The following is a 19,970-nucleotide window of genomic DNA, read 5'->3' as shown; positions in this document are numbered from 1 at the left end:
ATCCATCTATGTCTTCATTAAACATCTAACCCTATAGCTTTTCTAGCACATGTGAATACAATGAATATTTGTTGAATGAACCAAATATTATTTCCAATTTTATTTTGCTCTTATATGTATATTCACATGTGTGTGCTATGTGGATGCATGTGGAGGAAAGAGGTCAGTGTTGAGTGTCTTCCTTAACCTTCTATTTTGAGACAGAGCCTCTCACTGACTCCAGTGCTCACTGGCTGTTCTAGAATAGCTGGACAGCCAGTTCCAGACCTGCCTCCCTCTACATTCCCCACTCAGCTTTCATGTGGGTACTGAAGACTCAGCCTCAGTCCTTCATTTTTTCATGTGGGTACTGGAGAGTCAGCCTCAGTCCTTCATTTTTGCATGACATGAAGACATCTCTCTAATCTAAATCAATTAATATTAAAACATCTAGAGACATATAGTTAACCTCCTACGTAAAGAATGAATAGCAAAATATTTTTAAATGGATGCTGACTTTAAAAGGTTAATGCCTCTCTAACACTGTCTCCCAACAGAAGAGAGAAAGAGGGAGAGAGGTGAACACAGAGAATGCTCATGGCAGTTTTGATGGCTGCATGTCTCTCTAGCGCTTTTTACCTGTCGATTTCACAGGCTAAATCCAAAGGCATGTTAACTAACTTATTAACTAGAAAGAGTCTGCTTAATAAATACACTATAGCATCAGATTGTTGTGAAGCATCACAGTGGTTTTCCAGGCCTCTGGGAGTTCCAGTCTGGTGCAGAAGAGTGGTTGTGTATTTATTTGACAAGTCCAAAACCTTTCTGGAGCACAGATTTACTCCCGAGTACTCCTTCATTTCAGAGCTGCATGCATCCCACCCGGGCAGCATCAGAGAGAAGAGGTCTTCATTAGAGGCGAGTCCCAAAGACACGGGGCCCTGCAGCTTTAAGATGCTGAGATGCCTGGTGCAGAGGCTGTCTAATTCTTTATCCACTCCCCATGGCAAAATGCAAGACAGAAACAATTTCGCCATGTCTATTGTGAGGCTGGCATCCACCCTCTTGGATGGCTTAGGGCGTATTTTCTTGGAGCTCTTCATTTTCTTCTGCCTTTTAATGCCACTGTTCTCCTCTGGGAATTTACTAGTACTGTCCCCTGAAACCAGGCTGTCTCCACTGGGCTTGGCTTGTGCCTCTGCCTGGAGAGAGCTACATGACGCTTTGTTTCTTTTTATTGTCTTCTTCTCTACTGTGCTCTTGGCTCTCCTCAAGATGTCACTTCCATAGAACGAGCCAGAAGGGTCCACATCACTTAGGGGAGTGGGCAGCAGTAGTTCAACAAGATTTTCCAGATCAAACAGGAGAATGTGGAAGCCAATGTGACTCCATTTTGTTTTCACGGGCAAGACATTGAAAGGTCTTGGGACCGATGTGGCATCAGCAACCTGAGGGGAAAGATATGAGCATATTAGAGTTCTTGGTGTGTACTAGGGTGTTATGATATAATTGTGGCAGAAAAAGAAATATTTAGCTATAGTTAAAGATAAGAAAAGCTGTGACAACTGGTTTTGTTTTTGTTATGAAACTCCCTTTTTAAATTGAACATTGAAAGTCCATTTCTAAATTGAATATTCTGGCATTCAGTATCAACTTTCTTTCTGCAAAATTTTATCCTGAGGAAATTAGAATTAGACTCCTAGGTAAAAGCAGCATTAGACTGGGGCCCTTTAAAAAAAGAAAACATTTTGTGCATGTGCATGTGTGTTCATGTGTGTGTGTGTGTGTGTGTGTGTGTGTGTGTGCACGTGGCTGTGCATGTGCATGCAAAGGTGCTTACAGAAACCTGGAGAGGGTGTCAGATTTCTTAAAACTCAGTTGTGAAGCACCATATAGGTAGTGGGAACTCTGCTCTTTGCAGGAAGAGTACATACTGTTAACTGCAGAAACATCTCTCCAGTCCTGTCTGTCTGTCTGTCTATCTATCTATCTATCTATCTATCTATCTATCTATCTATCTATCATCTATTTATACATCCATCCATCTATCCATCCCTCTATCCCGCTATCCCTCTATCATCTACCCATCTATACATCATTTATTCATCTATCCATCATCTATCTATCTATCTATCTATCTATCTATCTATCTATTTATCTATTTATCTATCTATCATCCATACATCTATCCATCCCTCTATTCATTAACTATCCATCTATCCATCCATCCATCCATCTATCTATCTATCTATCTATCTATCTATCTATCTATCTATCTATCTATCTATGCTTTAAACTTAGAATAAACAATTAAAAGGAAAGCATCCTAAAAGAAAAACCAACAAGTGGCCCCCGTTTGGTTTCCAGAGCAGAGCACATCTTGGTAAGGACTGCTCGCTGGAGCTGAGGTCTCAGGTTTAGAATTCCTTTCCTCCCACCACAGTCTTACTTCATGTGCATTCTCAGCTCACCTACCCAGAGGCACTAACAAATATATATGTCATAGCTATAACATTTATCAACAACAGTGTGAACCAATGAGAATGGGAAGGAATATACATCACATTCACATGAAAGTCAGGAATATGCAAGCTCAGTGGTCTCAAGGTCAGACCCATGGTGAAAATTGTACTTTTTGCATGTCTCCTTTTTTAAAAAAAAATATTCCCTTCTCAGAGAAATAAAAAAGCTACTAACAGGTTGTTTTCAAAATTTACAATTTTCATATTTCTTAAACTTCCATTCCCTCTTAGTTCTTGCTCTTGGAGTTCGCCTGCAATGTAGAGTAATCTCCATGTGTTTCTGTTCTGACGTCCAATCACCCCAGTGACTTCTAGGAGTTTTCCCTCTGCTCACTGGTCTAATTGTCTGGGGAATCAATCAATGCATTTATCACCACCAGACACAAAATTGTGAAAATTGTGTAACATTAAAAAACAAAACAAAACAAAAAGAAAAAGAATAAACAAGGACAACACCTTCCTATGGTCTCCATTTTGGTCTTAGAAGCTTTCCTATAAATCAGAAAACTCATGTCAAGTTTCACGACATGTTTCTCTCCTATTTAGATGACAACTAGTATCTGCTATTAGTTTTAATACTTTTTTCAAATTGATAATTATCTTTGTCTGATAACCACGTGCTGGCTGTCACTGGAGGCAGCACTGTGGGGTTTTTTGCCTTTATTTTTGTTCTCTCTTTGCTTTTCTTGCTAGAAGTTTCTCAGTGTTGATATTCTTAAAGAATCAACTTTTATCTTTGTTTAGCCTCTCAATGGAATGTTTTTCTTAAAAGACAGTTTCGCTGAGCACATTGTTTCAGCCTGTCTCAGAGCATTTTGAAGGCATTATTCTCCAGACTCGGCTCCTTTTCTTGTAGTAAAGAAGTCAGCAGCTCGTTTAACTGTCACTCTGTCTGTTTGTGTGTGTGTGTGTGTGTGTGTGTGTGTGCATGTGTGTATGTGTCTGTATGTGTGTACATGTGTGCATGTGTCTGTATGGGTGTGTGCATATGTGTGTGTCCTTATGTATGTATGTGTGTGAATATGTATGTATGTTTGTGTGCATATGTGTATGTGCTTATGTGTATATGTGTGTGTGTGCACGCAGGTGTGCATTTCTGGCCCCAAAACATGCTTACTTTATAGGTTGTCCTGCTTTTGGATTTTGTCCATGGCTCCCTGGTTCTTTGCATAAATTTGACTGCAGGTGACTTTTTGTATAAGACACTGTTAGGAGGGCTGCTGGAGGCACAGGGTGAGAGCACATTCCTCAAGAGAAAATTCTAGCTTGTGACTGGTCACGTGCTTGGTTGTGATTCACAGGACACAGAAAAACATTTAAGTTTTTCACCCCATGCATACATTATGCACTCTGAGTCCTACAGCAGAGTGTTCAATTCTCTGTCAAAATTATCTCCTCTGTTCATTTAAGGTGGAGACCAACAAAGGCACAGAGCTTCATTTATTTGTGGAATACATCATCAGCTTTGGTCCACCTTTTTCCTGCATGTGCAGTTTCTCGAGGACTTGGGCTGCTGTCAGCATCTCATTCTGGCCTGTATTGGTCCCTTCTCTCTAACTGCCTGTGAAGTGGTTAAAATTGACCTAAGTTCCCAGGGACACAGCCACACTTTCAGCTTTCTTCATAGTCTCCTGGAAGCACATTCCCAGTTCGACTTTGGCATCTCAGGACTTCCTTAAGTTCCTTGTTAATTCAGATAAGGATTCTATTTAGAGATTTAGAAATTATGTCTTATTTTTAGAGGATTTGGTAAGACTAATGTTTAGGATACTAGCTTACAAATTGACAGAAATCATATTTGTGAGAGGAATATCTTTAAAGCAGTTTTCGTAGAGAAAATAAGTGCTTTCATACACCACAGAACTAATATACACAGTGTCTGATACAGGGAAAACAGCTGGTGTTATATACTAAAGTCTTAAAAGTGTTATACGCCATTGAACACTGAAATTATTCAAAAACTCTTTTATCCCACAAGACAATTTCAAAGACACACAAGGTCTTATAAAACAATGCACAGCAAAAAATGTTTTATGTTCATAAGCTGCACAATAAATGGTAAATGGCACAATTTGTGTAAATACGTCTGGGGTGGACTCCTAGGAGCTGTCACATGGCTGCTAAAGCAAGGATATACCATACTTTACATCAAGGATATACCATACTTTACATCAAGGATATACCATACATCATTACATCAAGGATATATCATACAGTACATCAAGAGATCTGTAGGCATTGCTGATGGCTTTCAAAAATGTAATTTCAATTATAAAGTTATGGATGTCTACAAAGTTCTTTATGATACTAAACAATACATTCTTTCTAAAACATCCATCAGTGTTGCCAAAGAATATAGTGTTAATTGATAAGGCTTTAACAAGATTTGACTTATGAATCCACCAAAGACCATGTGACAAGGCTTGATTCTGAGTTTATTACAATGTTTGTATGGCCCTGCAGCCTCTAAAGCAAGATTATTTGTCATATTCATCGAAATGGGACATTGTTACTCTGACCATCATTTCTCTGTCTTTGTTTCCTGTCTACAAGCTGCTGAATAAATTTGCTCTACCCCAAGCCCTCCTTCTTCACAATCATATTTTGCCAAGGGCCCGAAGTCAACAGGGCCAACTAACTATGGACTGGAACAACATAAACCAGTCAACAAAGAACCTTTTGTCTTTATAAACTGTGTGTCTCAGGCATTTTGTCACATAAAAGAAAACAGGCTAACGCAACACACAGCTCCTAGCAGAGCACCTTAATAGAAGTTTGAGAACAAAACCTGAGAAGCAGATAAACAAAGGCTAGGAGTTTAGGCAGATAAAGAACTACACAAATTAATTACTAAATAATTCCTACTTTGGGGCATAAAAATGAACAAATGAAATTAAAGTAGACAGGAGATATGATTTTATACCTGAAGCCATTCATCTCTACACACACACACACACACACACACACACACACACACACACACACACACACACACCATGACACACAAATAAAGACCTCCTCACCCTCCTACTCATACAAACACACAAAAAAACCTAACTTAAAACACAATAAACAATAAATAAAGCCAGAAGACTTTTACTACTGTGACTGCTAAATATGCCGTTATTGTTGGTGACTTCAAATCCAGCCATTAAGTGCTGTCCTTACATTTCCCTTAAGCCCATGTCTAACTTCCATCTGACCAGGGAAATTCACTTAAGAAACTGTCTCCTAAGTGAGAGACAAACGTCTCTAAACACCAGCCCATTTAGGCCCCTAATTACAGTTCAGTCAAAAGTTGCTCTGACAAGATTTCCCTGGGCCTGTGGGCTCCTGTCCACTCCATGTCCCACTCAGAAAGCTCCTGGTCCTGCTACTCTCAAGTATAGTATTTCTTTGTGAAGTTTTTCCAATCACAAATTTGAGATTATAGAAGGCAAAAGATTTTAATTAATCTACTTCTACAGAATACAAATAAATACTCATTTTGTATCTCTTATATAACCATACAAGCACTGAAAACAAATCAACGTATTCTTCTTGGTTTGCTAAAATAGTCTTTGAAGTAGAATCACAAAAGGATGAGACGAGGACACCTTTAAGGTGAAGGGGAAATTGTTAGATGTTCCAGCAGAGACACTTGGCAAACACAAGCATGTGACAGTCATCATACCAGTCACTATCACAAAACAGGAAATGTACATGGCCCAGTTTCGGTGAGAAATAGCTAATAACTATCTTAGTTACATTTCTGTCGCTGGGATTAAAAACCCTAAACAATGTAGAGGAGACACAGTGTGTTTCTGCTTCCAATTCCAGGTCACAGTCCGCCACTGGGGTAAGTCACGGCAGACACTTCAGGTAGTCACGTCACATCCACAGGTAAGAGAGAGAAAACAAAGGAATACATGCTCACTTGCCTGTGCCCAGCTCCATTTTCCACTCTCACATAGCTTGGGACCCCTGCCTAAGGAAAGTGCTGCCCATAGTGGACTGAGTCTTCCCATGTCAATTAACTTAAGACATTATATGTCCACAGGCAAACTTGTACACAGTTTCTCGTGACACTCTCTACCCATGTGATTCTAAAAGAGTGGTTCTCAACCTTCCTGCTGCTGTAACCCTTAATGCAGTTCCTCATTTTATGGTGATGGCCAACTATAAAATTATTTCATTGCTACCTCGTAACTGTAATTTTGTTAGTTATGAACTGTAATATAAATATCTCATATGCAGGATATCTGATATTGAAAATGTCTAGCTGTCTAGAAAACTGTCACATCATCCGTATTTTTCTTGTGACTTAGATGGCAATCTTTATACAGTTTGTCATTGTACTAATTCATTATCAATTAATAAATAAACATGATGGAAACCTGTTGAATATCTAAGATGTTTCTAGTTGGTCATTAGACCTTTAAATTACACCACGGTTCTGTTCTGTGTTTAAAATTATTTTAAACATAAAACCAATTATTTTAATGTACCTCTTTAATTTTTTGCCTGTCTTAAGACCTTTAGAGCACAATTACTAATGTTGTTACTACATTGTATACTTTTGTAGAAATCCATGTGGAAAACTTAAGTTCCTAAGGATATTTTGTGGAAGGTAGGTATATAATTTTTACATTTCAAACAAAATGACAATGAATTATACCAAAGACACTTGTAAAGTTTCCCCCTCTTTATTTAATATGCCACCTTTTCCAAAGAACGGGTTGTGATTTATTTATTGGGCTCTTTTTATTTCTCCTACATGTCTAGTTATCTGTGCTTGAAGGAACACAGACCTCATAGCTTTGTTAACCACAGCATGTATTGGACGGATGGATAGGGAGAGAGATGGCAGGCTCTCATCTACCATTCTGATGTTTGTGTTCTTCTTGGATCAATTCTTATATTTATCTTTCCTAGAATTTTATAATGCAATTCTTAAGTTCCTAAATCCAGCCAATAAGACTTTGAAATTTCTCAATATTAAATACACAGAGAGACAGCTCAGTGATTAAGAGCATTAGCTGCCCTTCCATAGGATCTGGCATTTAGTCCCCAGCAATCACATTACTGTTTACAGAGTCAGTAATTCTGGTTCTGGTGGATCTGATGCCCTTTTGCCTCTGCAGGTACTGCATGCACGCAACACCTGTATGCACATCCATCCATCCAGGCAAACACTTAAACACATAAAATAAATGTAAATGTTTAAAATAAATAAATAAGGACATGCATGCACTTGTGAGTATAAACATCTTTAAAAGACTGTTTTCCCTTTGGAGTTACATGTTTTAATTAAATCAATAGCCTTTTTATTCATAGTGGTATTTAAATATAGTATTGTATGAGCCCTTTACATGCTTGTCTACTACATTTTCATACTCTATATTTATGGCTATTTATAATCGAATGATATGTTTTCAAATTGGTAATACTTTCGTTAGAGTTTTACTTTTCTCCAAATGCTTTCTAAACATTTTTCACCTTATCTGTTGACTTATTAATATTTACTAGAATACCCACCATTACAATGTTTAACTAAAGGTAGCTGGTTTTTTTCTCTGCGTTTGGTTCTCTTTATTAAATATTGATATTTGCTTTCAAAACTAATGTAAAAACTCCAAATACCAGTAGAATAGTGAAATGGTATAACGTTCATTTGGGCTGATAATCACTGCTTTAAAATCATGTGATTCACACATTGTGGCATATAGTGGATAAGTTGGGAGGAAGCTATCACTCTATGGATATGGTTATGGAAGGACCATTCACCTTCAATTACTAATTGGATGTTAATTTGCAATCATACTAGGCAAATGAAGTAATATTGAATTTTGTAAAAAGGGCTTAGCATCAAAATAGTACAAACTAGTAATAACTACATAATATTCCAGACTCCCAAGTAGTTTCTCCCATCAAAGATTTCCCCGAAAAATAGAATTTATAGGTGTGGTTATAACTCTATGAGGAACAGATTTGTAATGCTGATATACAAGGAAGTTCACTACATTCTGTTTTAATGTATGTGTTTTGTTTTTTATTTGATTTCATATATATAGTGTGTGTGCATGCACTAAAATTATAGATGTGCACTATCACTCTAGGCTACCAATAATTATTTTCAACGTTTATGAGTGCTTTGTCAGCATGTAAACACGTGCACCATGTACATGAAGCTCCCTCAGAAACCAAGGCAGAGCATCACATATGCTGGAACTGGAGTTCGAGACAGGTGTGCACAATCATGCCAGTGCTTGGAATCAAACCCTGGGCCCTCTGCAAGAGCAACCAGTGCCTTTGAGTGATCTCTCTGTTTCAACCAAATATCGTTATTCTAGACTAAAGGACCATTTTAATCTAAATCAACTTACCAACCAGAAGCAGCATCTGCACCACAGTCTGAATTCCATATGAAATGAAACAAAGATCCTGATACCTTACAAATTTCTATCTTGAACTCTTGAAAGCATCCAGTCCACAGCCCAATCACAAAGGTGAGCCCAGTGCTGTGGTCGAAAGAGCTAGCCAGGTTCTGTTTTTGCTTTTCTTCCTCTCCATAAATGTCAGAGCCTTCTCTAGTTTGTCAAGCACTCACTCCTAAAATCCAGCCTTGGTCCATTAGTGATGTATGAAAACCAATACTGCTATACCGTGTTTTGGAAAGCCTTAAATGACATAGAAACCGTACCTGAAAAGTCAACTTAATGTACATGTCACTGACATGATATCCAGGAAAAGGAAAGCCTATTCCACTCTCCACTCTGCCCCCAAATACATCAAAGCATTAACTGATTTCATACACATAAGCACATAAAAATTTCATGGCAAGTACAGTTCAGATGCTGTTTCACCTGTCTTACCTTGTCTCTGAAGGCTCTTTACCACTGGGATCTACCTGGTTCTCGGAACTCAACTATCTCCCTTAAAATATACATTTCCAGTAGCTGCTGAAGGGCCTCACATCGACTCCCCTCTCTCCACCCTGTTCCTAAGACTAATCATTTTGCTGACTAGATGGAAGCTCCTGATAATCAGGTGCCCTGTGGTAGGCTTCAGTACCTTCTTATCAGACTCTAAGCTATAAAAGGTAAGCCGTATTCCTAATAAATATAGCAAGAATAACATTTATCCAATGTCAAACAATTCCATGCAATTTTCACTTTGGAATCATGTGTTCTAAAAATATAGATTTGATGCAGATATTGGCTATAGAATGCCTTAGTCTGCAAAGATTATTGACACTGAGCATAATGAATGCCAAGTCTCCATCTCAATAGCAAATCAATTAATAAACTGGTTAATGAATTCATGTACTAAAAACAACCAAATGTTTACCAAGCAGACTTTTACTAAGCAACTCAAGTAATCCCTCACAAGGTGCAGACACACTGTGTGAAATTTTCATGCATCTATTGTTACAAAGATGATGCAGTTAGCCTATAAATCTCAGGGTCCAGGTGTTTCCAAAGCCTACAGCACCAGGTTCTCTTAACTTCATGAGACCTAGCTGGGGAACACTTTCTATCAGACTTTTTCGAGGTGACCACGCAATGCAGAGAACCTGGCCCCCCTACAAATTCCTGCTGGTAGATGGTTATATACAGTCTGAGTCTTTCTGTCTTTTGGCCTATGTAGATCTACCCCCAGAATAATACCATTTGTGCATCTGTATGGAGGGAGCCTCAGTAGAGAAAATGCTTATATAAGATCAGAATTTAGGCAAGCCTGTAGGGTGTTTTCTTAATTAGTGATCAATGAGGAGATGATGCAGAATATTTGGAAACCCTGGGATTGTATGCTAGAAAAACCTGCTTCTAGTTGTGGTGTGACTCAGCCCTAGCAAACACCTTCAATCCAAGAGCTTTCTGTTTATTGTAAACAAGATTGAACAATGTCAACCATAGGTCAGGAGTCAGAACAAGCAACCAGTTGACAGGGAGTGAACATAGGGAAAAAGATACAGAGTGAGCGGAAGTCGGGAAGACAGACAGAGAGATGCACAGGAAGTAGAAAGGAGGGACTTTAAGTTGGAAGACTTTTTTCAAAACAATGTGGAGAAGAACTCTTTTTTTACCCATTTCTGGTATGTTGGTTTGAGAAGGAAGGTCAGCTGCGTGCTTTCTTTGAGCTAGCAGGTTCTTGCCCCTGCTCCTGAGTCTTCATTTAGTAAAATCGAACATTTGGAATTCTGCTTTAAAACAACAAAACCAAAAAGAAAAATCAAAAACAAACAAACAAACAAAAAAAAAAAACAAAAACAAAAAATAGGGCAGGGTCCAGCCCATTGTGGGTGGAGCCATCAGGGCAGGGGCAGGTGATCCTGGGTCTTATAAAAAGCAGGCTGAGCAAGCCATGAGGAGCAAGCCAGGAAGTAGCACTCCTCCATGGCCCCTGCACCACTTCCTGTCCGGCTTGAGTTCCTGACCTGATTTTCTACAGTGATATATTGTGATGTGGTTGTGAAGGTCAAGCAAACCCTTTCCTCCCCAACTTGTTTTATCAGTGTTTCATCATAGCAATAGTAACCCTAATGGGGCTTAGTGTCTGCTTATGTTTAAAAGTCAAGTGTGTGTGTGTGTGTGTGTGTGTATGTGTGTGTGTGTGCATACAAGTGTGTAGTTGTGTGTATCTAGAAAGATGAAACATAACATACTTTTCAGCAATGCACCAATTCAAACTTAACTGCAATGACACTTCCATGGAGAATTGTGTAACACAGGATTTAATGGACAGAAATTTTAACCATTGAAAATTTACATAGTTATATGCAGCCAGAATTATAGTTGTATAATTACAGTCAAATTTAAGTTTTGGGTTTGATCCCAAGTGCTAATTGAATAGTGAGTTGATATAATTATCTCAGGGATAAATTTATGTGTATTTTGAGGAAAACAGGGTCTAGCCAGCCATGAAATGAAGGGATCCTTGCTGCAACACATAGATTTGAGGAAGTTCCATGTGTTTATGTTTATATATTTTAACTTGCTTTTAATAGTGATACTAATTTATTCCACACAAACACACGCTGAAAGCATAAATTATGCTTCGAATTTAGCATTGTGAATTTAAAATAAGGTTTATTTTGCCATGCTTGTGCTAGCAGTTTGGAAAATCTCTTTGGTTTCCATTCTTGGTACCATATTGTTTAACATAAGACATTTTTATAGGGGCTGGAGAACCGGCTTAATGGTTAAGAGCACTTGCTGCTCTTGCAGCAGACCTGAGCTTGATTATCCATATCCACACTGTAGCTCACAACTGTCTGAAACTCCAATTCTCCATAGGCACACACTTGGTGCACAGACTGACCCACATGTAGGCAGAATATTCAAACACACAGAATAAGCAAACCTTTAAAAGATACCTTTATTTCAAATTTGGCTCTCCAGAAGGACTCACATTTCTATTTCTTTGGGAGAACTTTCTTTTTTATCGTCAGAAACTGGTATCACTTTTAAAAAGACGTTTAGAGATAAATCACTAAATTTAAAATGTCAGCAAAGGGTTTTTTACTCTTCCTGAACCAAATGCATTTATAACAAACAAGTCGAGTTCACAGGACTCCATAGCAGGCCCGGGTCCGCTGCTACTGCTGAAGGGCTCATCTTACAAGGGTGAAAAGACTGTGAACCATCGCTGGGTAAAATCATCTGGATCCGGCTGGTCAGGTGGAAGGCAGCCTGATTGGCTGTGGGAACAGCAGACAAAGGAGAAAGGCTCCACCCTGCTGCTGATACACGGAGAGTACGGGAACGGAGCTCACGGCAAAGGCAATATTATCAAACTAATGTCACAGGCAATCACCGACCACCGTGCTTCCCAGGTACCAGCAGGGCATCCATTTTCAGCTAAGTGCTGCGGGTACATTTTTTCTTGCTATCACCGCGGCGGGGGTAACCCAACTCAGCACTCGAGACCCACTGCCTGGTAATAAATTACTATCTTGGACATTTTTTTGTTTTCTTTCGCCAATGACTTCCCTGGGTAACCTCACTATCATTACCAATTAAAAGACAGCCTGCTTCAGCCAACTGTATCTCACTGCGTATCAGCTCCGATTCTCCAGTTGCAGTGGCACGTTCCTCGGGGTCAAGAGGCCCCTTTGACCTTTCTCCACTAAGTCTTCCTGACCACTCACTATTGCAGCAATCTCGGCCGAACAGATGGACACTTTCTGCGACACTATAAAGCTTTAGAATATAAAGATAAATGAAACTGTGTCTCAGGCTTCAAACTGGTTTATGAGCCTGTTCTACGATACCCCCAATTTAAAATTCTATAAGCTCACCCCAGCTGATGGGAAAGATGACTTGTTTCTTCTTAAAGTGCCTTTATGATTTCAGTCTGAGAAATAGTAGATATCTATAAGATGCTGAGTTGACTATATTTCTAATTAATATTACAGCTAATTTTGAAACATAAGGCACTGTTTTCTATGCCTATTGTTTTTACTAGTGGTGGATAGAGGAAAGCTGTCACTCCACAGTGAAGTGGACATGTGAAATGAAAGATGCTAATTATTCTTGTCCTATACCAGTGACTTTCTCAAAAGCAACTAGAATTTTTGCTTCTCTGAACATACAAGGAAAACTAATAAATACTCTTTTACTGTGACTTTTCGACATGTTCATGTGAGTTTACCATCATGGTTATTTGAATATTTTAAATTGATAGTTTAACCTTGGGCTATATTTTGATATATTTTTTCTTTACTTAGAGGCTATCTCCTTTAAATAAAATGAGTATGTTATTTATTGCTCAGTTCAGACTACTTTTCAGAGTGAAATAGTGAGCCATTTATAGTCATGTTGGAACCAGAGCTGGGAGCCACGGCTGTCTCAGCCAACCTGGATGCATTCCCACATGAGCTCAGATGTGTTAGGCCATTAATTTACTTATGAAAAATAATGAATGCTTCTGTGTCACTCATATGATGTGACTGATGGCTGGGAAGATGTCTCTGTGTGTAAAGCACTTTCCACACAAGCACAAAGACCTGAGTTTGGAGCCTGGGTACCTGTATAAAAACAGGTGTGGTGGCATGGGCTTGTAGCCCACGAGCTGGGGAAGTGCAGAGAGAGGCAGAACCGTGGTGCTGGCTGCTCAGTCAGTCCAAATGAAGCCTAAGGAAACCCAGCCAGTCTAGCCAAAGCTTCAGGCTCAGTGACCCTGTCTCTGCTGCCTCCTTAGCCTACTTGCTGTATAATGAGCAAAGGGCAGACTGGTGCTAACAAGAAGCAAATAAACAAACGGGTTGTTTTAACTAATGAGATTTGGGTTCTCATCTAATTTGGCATCAATAGAGGGATAAAAAGACAGACAAACAGAAGACAGCCAAGAGAGTTCTGGTGGCGAATTCAAACTCACACAGCTTTTTAAAAAAATCAACCCAACACTGAAGGCAGGGTCCTGGTGGAAAGAGGAAAGCAGTATGCTCGTGAGCACACAAAAAGAGAATACTCTGTGCTTTCTTTTAACAATTACCAGAAAAGCCAAAGCCTCTTCCTACAACTGTTTGAATAGATATTTTATAACCCAACGTTGGTTTGTTCTGTAGTCCTTTTGTTTCTTCTCATATTTTGCTCAGTATATAATTGTCAGTTAAGATGGCAAGTTATTGTTGCTGAGTTACTGGGAACTCAGCCTCTAGGGAGGAGCACTAATTAAAAAGCATATGCTATGTGCATGTTGATGGGGCTCAGTCCAAACACCTTTGCTTCCAACCATGACACTTTAGTCAGTGGCATCACGGTAATATTTTATCAGTGCCAGCCCAGGAAGTTGTAATTGGCCAAAAGATCAGAAAGGGTGTAGGTCTAGACAAGGGAAAAATAAAAGCCAACCAGAACTGGTTTACCACCAAATAGAACAAGGGACAATATTTTATTAAGTGCTTCTTCTTTTTGGAGTGACATGTGTATATTTATAAAAAGACCTGGCATGGAAGAGATGGCCCAGCTGTTCTGGCCTAAACTCCTGTCTATGCTGTTTAAAACTGGCTTCTCTAGGCTTCTGACTGAATTGCTTGGCTTCACTAATACTAATTTAGGCAATATGTTCTAATCTTCTAGTTCCTTATTTTCCGGCTTCAATGGCCTCTGCTGGCCTGCACTGAATTGCATGAATGAACTCAACTCACTTGTATTGCACTGCACCAGACTGAACTGCACTAAACTGCACTGGACTGAACTTCATTGGACTGGACTACACTGGACTGCACTGCACTACACAGGACTGCACTGCACTGGACTGGACTAGACTGCACTACACTGGACTGCACTGCACTACACTGGACTGCAATGCACTAGACTGGACTAGAGTGTACTACACTGGACTGCACTGGACTGCACTGCACTAGACTGCACTGCACTGGACTGCATTGGACTTCACTGGACTGGACTGCACTAGACTGCACTGGACTGCACTGCAATAGACTGCACTGGACTGCACTGCACTAGACTGCACTGGACTGGACTGCATTAGACTACACTGGACTGCACTGCACTGGACTGCACTGGACTACACTGTACTGGACTGCATTGGACTTCACTGGACTGGACTGCACTAGACTGCACTGGACTGCACTGCAATAGACTGCACTGGACTGCACTGCACTAGACTACACTGGACTGCACTGCACTGGACTGCACCGTACTGCACTGGACTGCACTACACTGAGCTGCACTGTACTGGACTGCATTGGACTTCATTGGACTGGACTGCACTAGACTGCACTGGACTGCACTGCACTAGACTGCACTGGACTGCACTACACTGGACTGCACTGTACTGGACTGCATTGGACTTCATTGGGCTGGACTACACTAGACTACACTGGGCTGCACTGCACTGGACTGCACCGCACTGCACTGGACTGGACTGCACTAGACTGCAATGAACTACACTGCACTAGACTTCACTCACTCTCAGCTAACTCACTTCCACTGCACAGAGCTCAACAAACTGAACAGAGCCAACTGAACTCCACTCAGTGCTTCTCTTAAATAGCTTCTTTTCTGTGCTGTTCTTGTGAGAGCAGGGCATCTTATCCTTCAGATCTTTCTCTGATTTGTCACTTTGTCCCATTAAAAGGCATGGCTTTCGATTGAAGTTGTTTATTATGGACATGTCCGTACTCTAGCCAGAGAGATTAAAGGTGTGTGGCATATCTGCATTCCAACTGAATCGCACAGACCTAGAAGGATGCGATCAGAGCAGCCATGCTACTGGAATAAAATTCTTCTACAAGAGTATGGAGAAGTGAATCTCAGTGTACTGCAATTCAAAATCAAATGAAAACAATACCCATGTTCCTGTGATTACTAAAACTCATGGTGGATCACTGAGATGGCCCAACAGAAAAGGACACTTAATATAAAGCAACTGATAACCTGGAGTGGATATGTGGGAGCAACATGGTGGAAGGAGACAACAGGCTCTCACAAATTGTCTTCTGATCACCAGACATGTGTTGGGGCACAGACATGCACACATGTGCACGCGCACGAATGCACGCACACACACATACACACACTAAATGTTAAATAAAACCCACCTAACCTAGGAATTTCATATTTAAATACTGACCAAAAGATCAAAACCAAGATTTTAGACAGTCATGACTGTCCAGTGCAGTGTTATTCATAATAACAGAGAAGAGATAGATTTCCATCAACAGATGAAAGGATGTAGAAAAACATTTTAAATAGCTGTGACAAAATAATATTCATCCCTAGAAGAAAATTCTGTAACAAATAACTAACAAAACAAAGCAAAAATTCTCCCCCAAAATTCATGGCCCTGTGGACATGATGTTGAATTACAAAAAAGAAGCAGAAAGAACATGGCATGGTTGTATTTAAAAGAGACCTAAAATAATTAGCTGCAACATAATCCAGGTAGCCTAAAGCTGGGGTGGTGTAAGCCATTAATCAATGGGAAGTAAAGTTTTATCACAGTAAACCAAACAAGCTCTAGAATCCACTCAAAGCATTTTGTCTAGATAGCATTAGTCAGTAATAATTAGTAATGAGTTCAACAAAAAGCCATGTCCAGATCCTAACAATACCTATGTTCCTGAAGAAAGGTAAGGCAGCTAGTTATCATTGCCCCTTACTATGTATACTAGCTCAGTGGTTAAAAACAGGCTCTGCTCTTTCGGAGGACCAGGGAGTTGTATGAATTTGGCTAAAGCCATGAAGTGATGGACACAGATGGTAGAAGCATCTTCGGCTGTATTCACACCTCATCAACACCCTCCTCAATGCCACATTTATATTCTTATCCTTTAGACTTGTTCCCCACAGCAAAATGTATCTCTCAAGATATATGGTTGTTACGACCTGTGCCCTAGAGAGCAGAGGCCCTGCCATGGCCCAGGTTGGCTCCTGTATCTCCTCAAATCTGGTTCTACCATCTGTGTCCATCGCTTCATATCTTTAGCCAAATTCACAATTAACACTCATCTCTATGGTACTCTGGAAGGGCAGCTACTGCTCTTAACCACCACGTCATCTTTCCAGCCCCTGGCCTTTTCTTTTAAGTTATGCTCTATCTCCTTTCTCTGAATGTAATCTGTATGAGTCCAGGCTCTTGTTGAAATTCCTAGTGTCTATGGTGTGGGGCACACAGTAGGTATTCAATGAGTATCTGAAGAATGATTTTTTTTGCCTTACTAACCCTACTACAAACTGTATACAAAACATATACAGGGAGTTCAATGCTTACTATTGTAAATTAGTCAATGCATTGATTCAAAACTGAGGTGATATGTGCTTATTAACCAGGTAGAATTTGAGAAGGCAAAGAGGACATCTGAAGCAAATGCCCTTTGCTAGAAAGAGGCATGTAAGGACTAGAATCAGCAATGCCAACATATGGAACAGCAGCAGCATCCTGAAAACTACTGAACAGCCTCATCCCCCAGATCTCAATGGAGTATTAAGGGACAATAAAGAACAGAAAATCCTTTAAGGCTTGAAGTCTCCCAAGACTCTGAACCTATCCCACCCAAAGAGAAATCTGCAAGTATTTAAAGTGTTATATACTGAGTGCAATCAGCTCTAAGTCTTTCTCTCTGTGTGTGTGTGTGTGTGTCTCTTTCTTTCTCTTTCTCTCTGCCTCTGTCTCTGTCTTTCTGTATCTGTCTGTCTCTCTCTGTCTCTCTGTCTCTCCCTCTGTCTGTCTGTCTCTGTCTGTCTCTCTCTGTCTCTGTCTTTCTCTCTGTCTCTCTATGTCTGTTCTCTCTCTGTCTCTATCTCTCTGTCTGTCTCTCTCTGTTTCTGTTTGTCTGTCTCTCTCTGTCTGTTTCTGTCTCTGTCTGTCTCTCCCTCCCCCCTCTCTCCCCTGTGCTCTGATGAGAGGAGTATTAAGCAGTTTCCAAATCAACTATCAAAGCAAGAAGCTGCTGCTTGAGGGTTGAAAGCTTACCCCAAGTTCCTGCATTTGGGAAATGAAGCATTAATAAACCCTCTTTGTGTTTATCATACATCCATTTCTTAACGTTATTGCAGACCTGTTGATTAGATGGCTGATAGCTTTGGGGCTTTTATATTAAGGGGTGGGCTTGAGAAGTAATTATCCAAGTGAAGAGGACTTGTGGTATACAATATAATCCTCAGGCTATGTCTGAGTGATTATTTTAGATAACTCTGTGACTAGGAGAAATGAGCCTGAGATTGACAGACAGGTAAATGGCAGTGGTACCATAAAGTTTGATGGTGAACAAAGCCACTTAAACCATGTCCCCTTTTGTCTATCTGAGTCTTATAAGAGGACTGCTTATTTGCATCTTACCTAAATTTCCCTGTGCATCAAATATCCTAGATTTCAATATCATTATTGAATAAGCTTTTAAAGTTTATTAAGCCAGCAGATTGAGGCACGTGCTGTCGTACTTCTGGGTGTTTCTATGAAAGTGTCACCATTTATTATACAGTCGTTTTAGAGTCAGACATACTAAGTGTCCAAATCCTTTCTAACCTATTCATTAGAAAAGGCTAGGTGGATTTTAATGACTGTTTTTGATAAAGCAGACACCATGGTGTACACCTCTAATTCCCCGACTTGAGAGGCGGAAGCAAGAGTATTACAGTAAGTTCAAAGCCAGCCTGGTCTATGTGGTAAGTTTCACTATTTAGCAACACCCTGTCTTAAAACAAAACTGTGGTTACAAATGGAACTATGATTGTCTAAAGTAATACAAGGTTTTAAAACACAAAAACCTAGTCCCAGAATGAAATGTGAACATGAGGTAAAGACACACACTGTCCAGCTGCAGGGCCGGTGCCCTGCCTGTGGGAAGGTCTGTGTGTGGTTAGAGCACTCACCCACAGTTCTTCATTGCATGCTTTGTCTCTGGTTCTAACTGCTACCTAGACTAAGACAGAGAGATTATATAAGTCAGGGCAAAAGTCACAGCAATGATAGAACTATCATAAACATGTAGAATGGCATTTCCTGCCACCCTCATATTAATCCCAGCTTCCAGTATGCCAGAAATTAAGGTAAATTGTGTCCCAAGGGTTATTTAAGATGTTCCTAAGTTTATGTGAAAATTAAAAGCACAGTGGGGGTAAGGATCGAAATATGCTATGGAGCCCTAAAGGCAATCCGTTTTTAAAAATCACCCAGAAACTTGACTTTAACTGTGAGTTGAAGACGGTCTTTGGTGGTTAAGATATTTCACTGACAATCCCATGGTACATTGAAGTCTATGGGCATTCTAGACCTAAAGGAGCATTTATATTTGGGTACTTGTATCAACCAAGGATTCTGTCCTCACTCAAGCCTCTATGTAGATGATCTCATAGGAAGCCAAAACCTGTGTTCTCTCTGTGCTCCAGACACAGGCAAACGGTCAATGTCAGGCTCTGAGAGTTATAAAACTTAAGTTTGGTAGAGGGGATAGACAAAGGAAAACAAAGTATTTGCTACCAAACACAAAATGCAGAGAGCCAAGTTTTGTATAATGACAAGAGACCTCGTCTTGTCAAGGAGGCAAGGAAGGACATACTGGGGCTAAGCAGAACTTTGTATTTCATACACTTTAGGTATGGCTTTTGGAAAAGCATGTCTTACACAATGAGAGTGGGGGAGGCCTACCACTCTCAACTAAAACCATATAGTGTTCAGACCTGTTTGGTGTAAAATTATGTACACAGGAAAAGAAAGTCGTTGTTGCTCACGCAGCATCTTAAGAGCATCCAATACCCACAAGGAATAGTGATAATTGGTGGAAAGTGTTCTTCAGGCTCTTTACGTATAGGATGAAGGTGAGTTGTTTTCAAAGAAGCTGCCTAGATTCGAGCTGTCACTTCGCAGACCTGAAGGCACTTCCAGTATGCCACTGTGAAAATGGAATCCTGGGAAGGCAGCTAGGAATCCTTGCTGGATGTGCCTTTTAATGAAACACATTCAGACTCTTAGCATCAATAAACAAGCTAAGGGTTTAATTCATTTTGTTTTAATAGCCCA

At 40.0% G+C, this 19,970-nt stretch overlaps 1 protein-coding gene across 1 annotated transcript in view; it reads right to left on the bottom strand.

The window, feature by feature from the left end:
- The window catches only part of WDR72 (WD repeat domain 72), a gene marked incomplete at both ends in the record, with an annotated part of 146,783 nt that overhangs the window by 78,144 nt on the left and 48,669 nt on the right, over positions 1 to 19,970 (bottom strand). The window contains 1 exon segment of the mRNA XM_080934270.1: positions 619 to 1,427. Coding sequence (XP_080790396.1) covers positions 619 to 1,427 — 809 coding nt within the window.

The sequence above is a fragment of the Micromys minutus genome (assembly GCF_963924665.1).
Source record: "Micromys minutus genome assembly, chromosome: 21".
Taxonomy (NCBI): Eukaryota; Metazoa; Chordata; class Mammalia; order Rodentia; family Muridae; genus Micromys; species Micromys minutus.
Note: the sequence above shows the minus strand (reverse complement) of the source record. Positions and strands in the feature narration are given on the sequence as shown.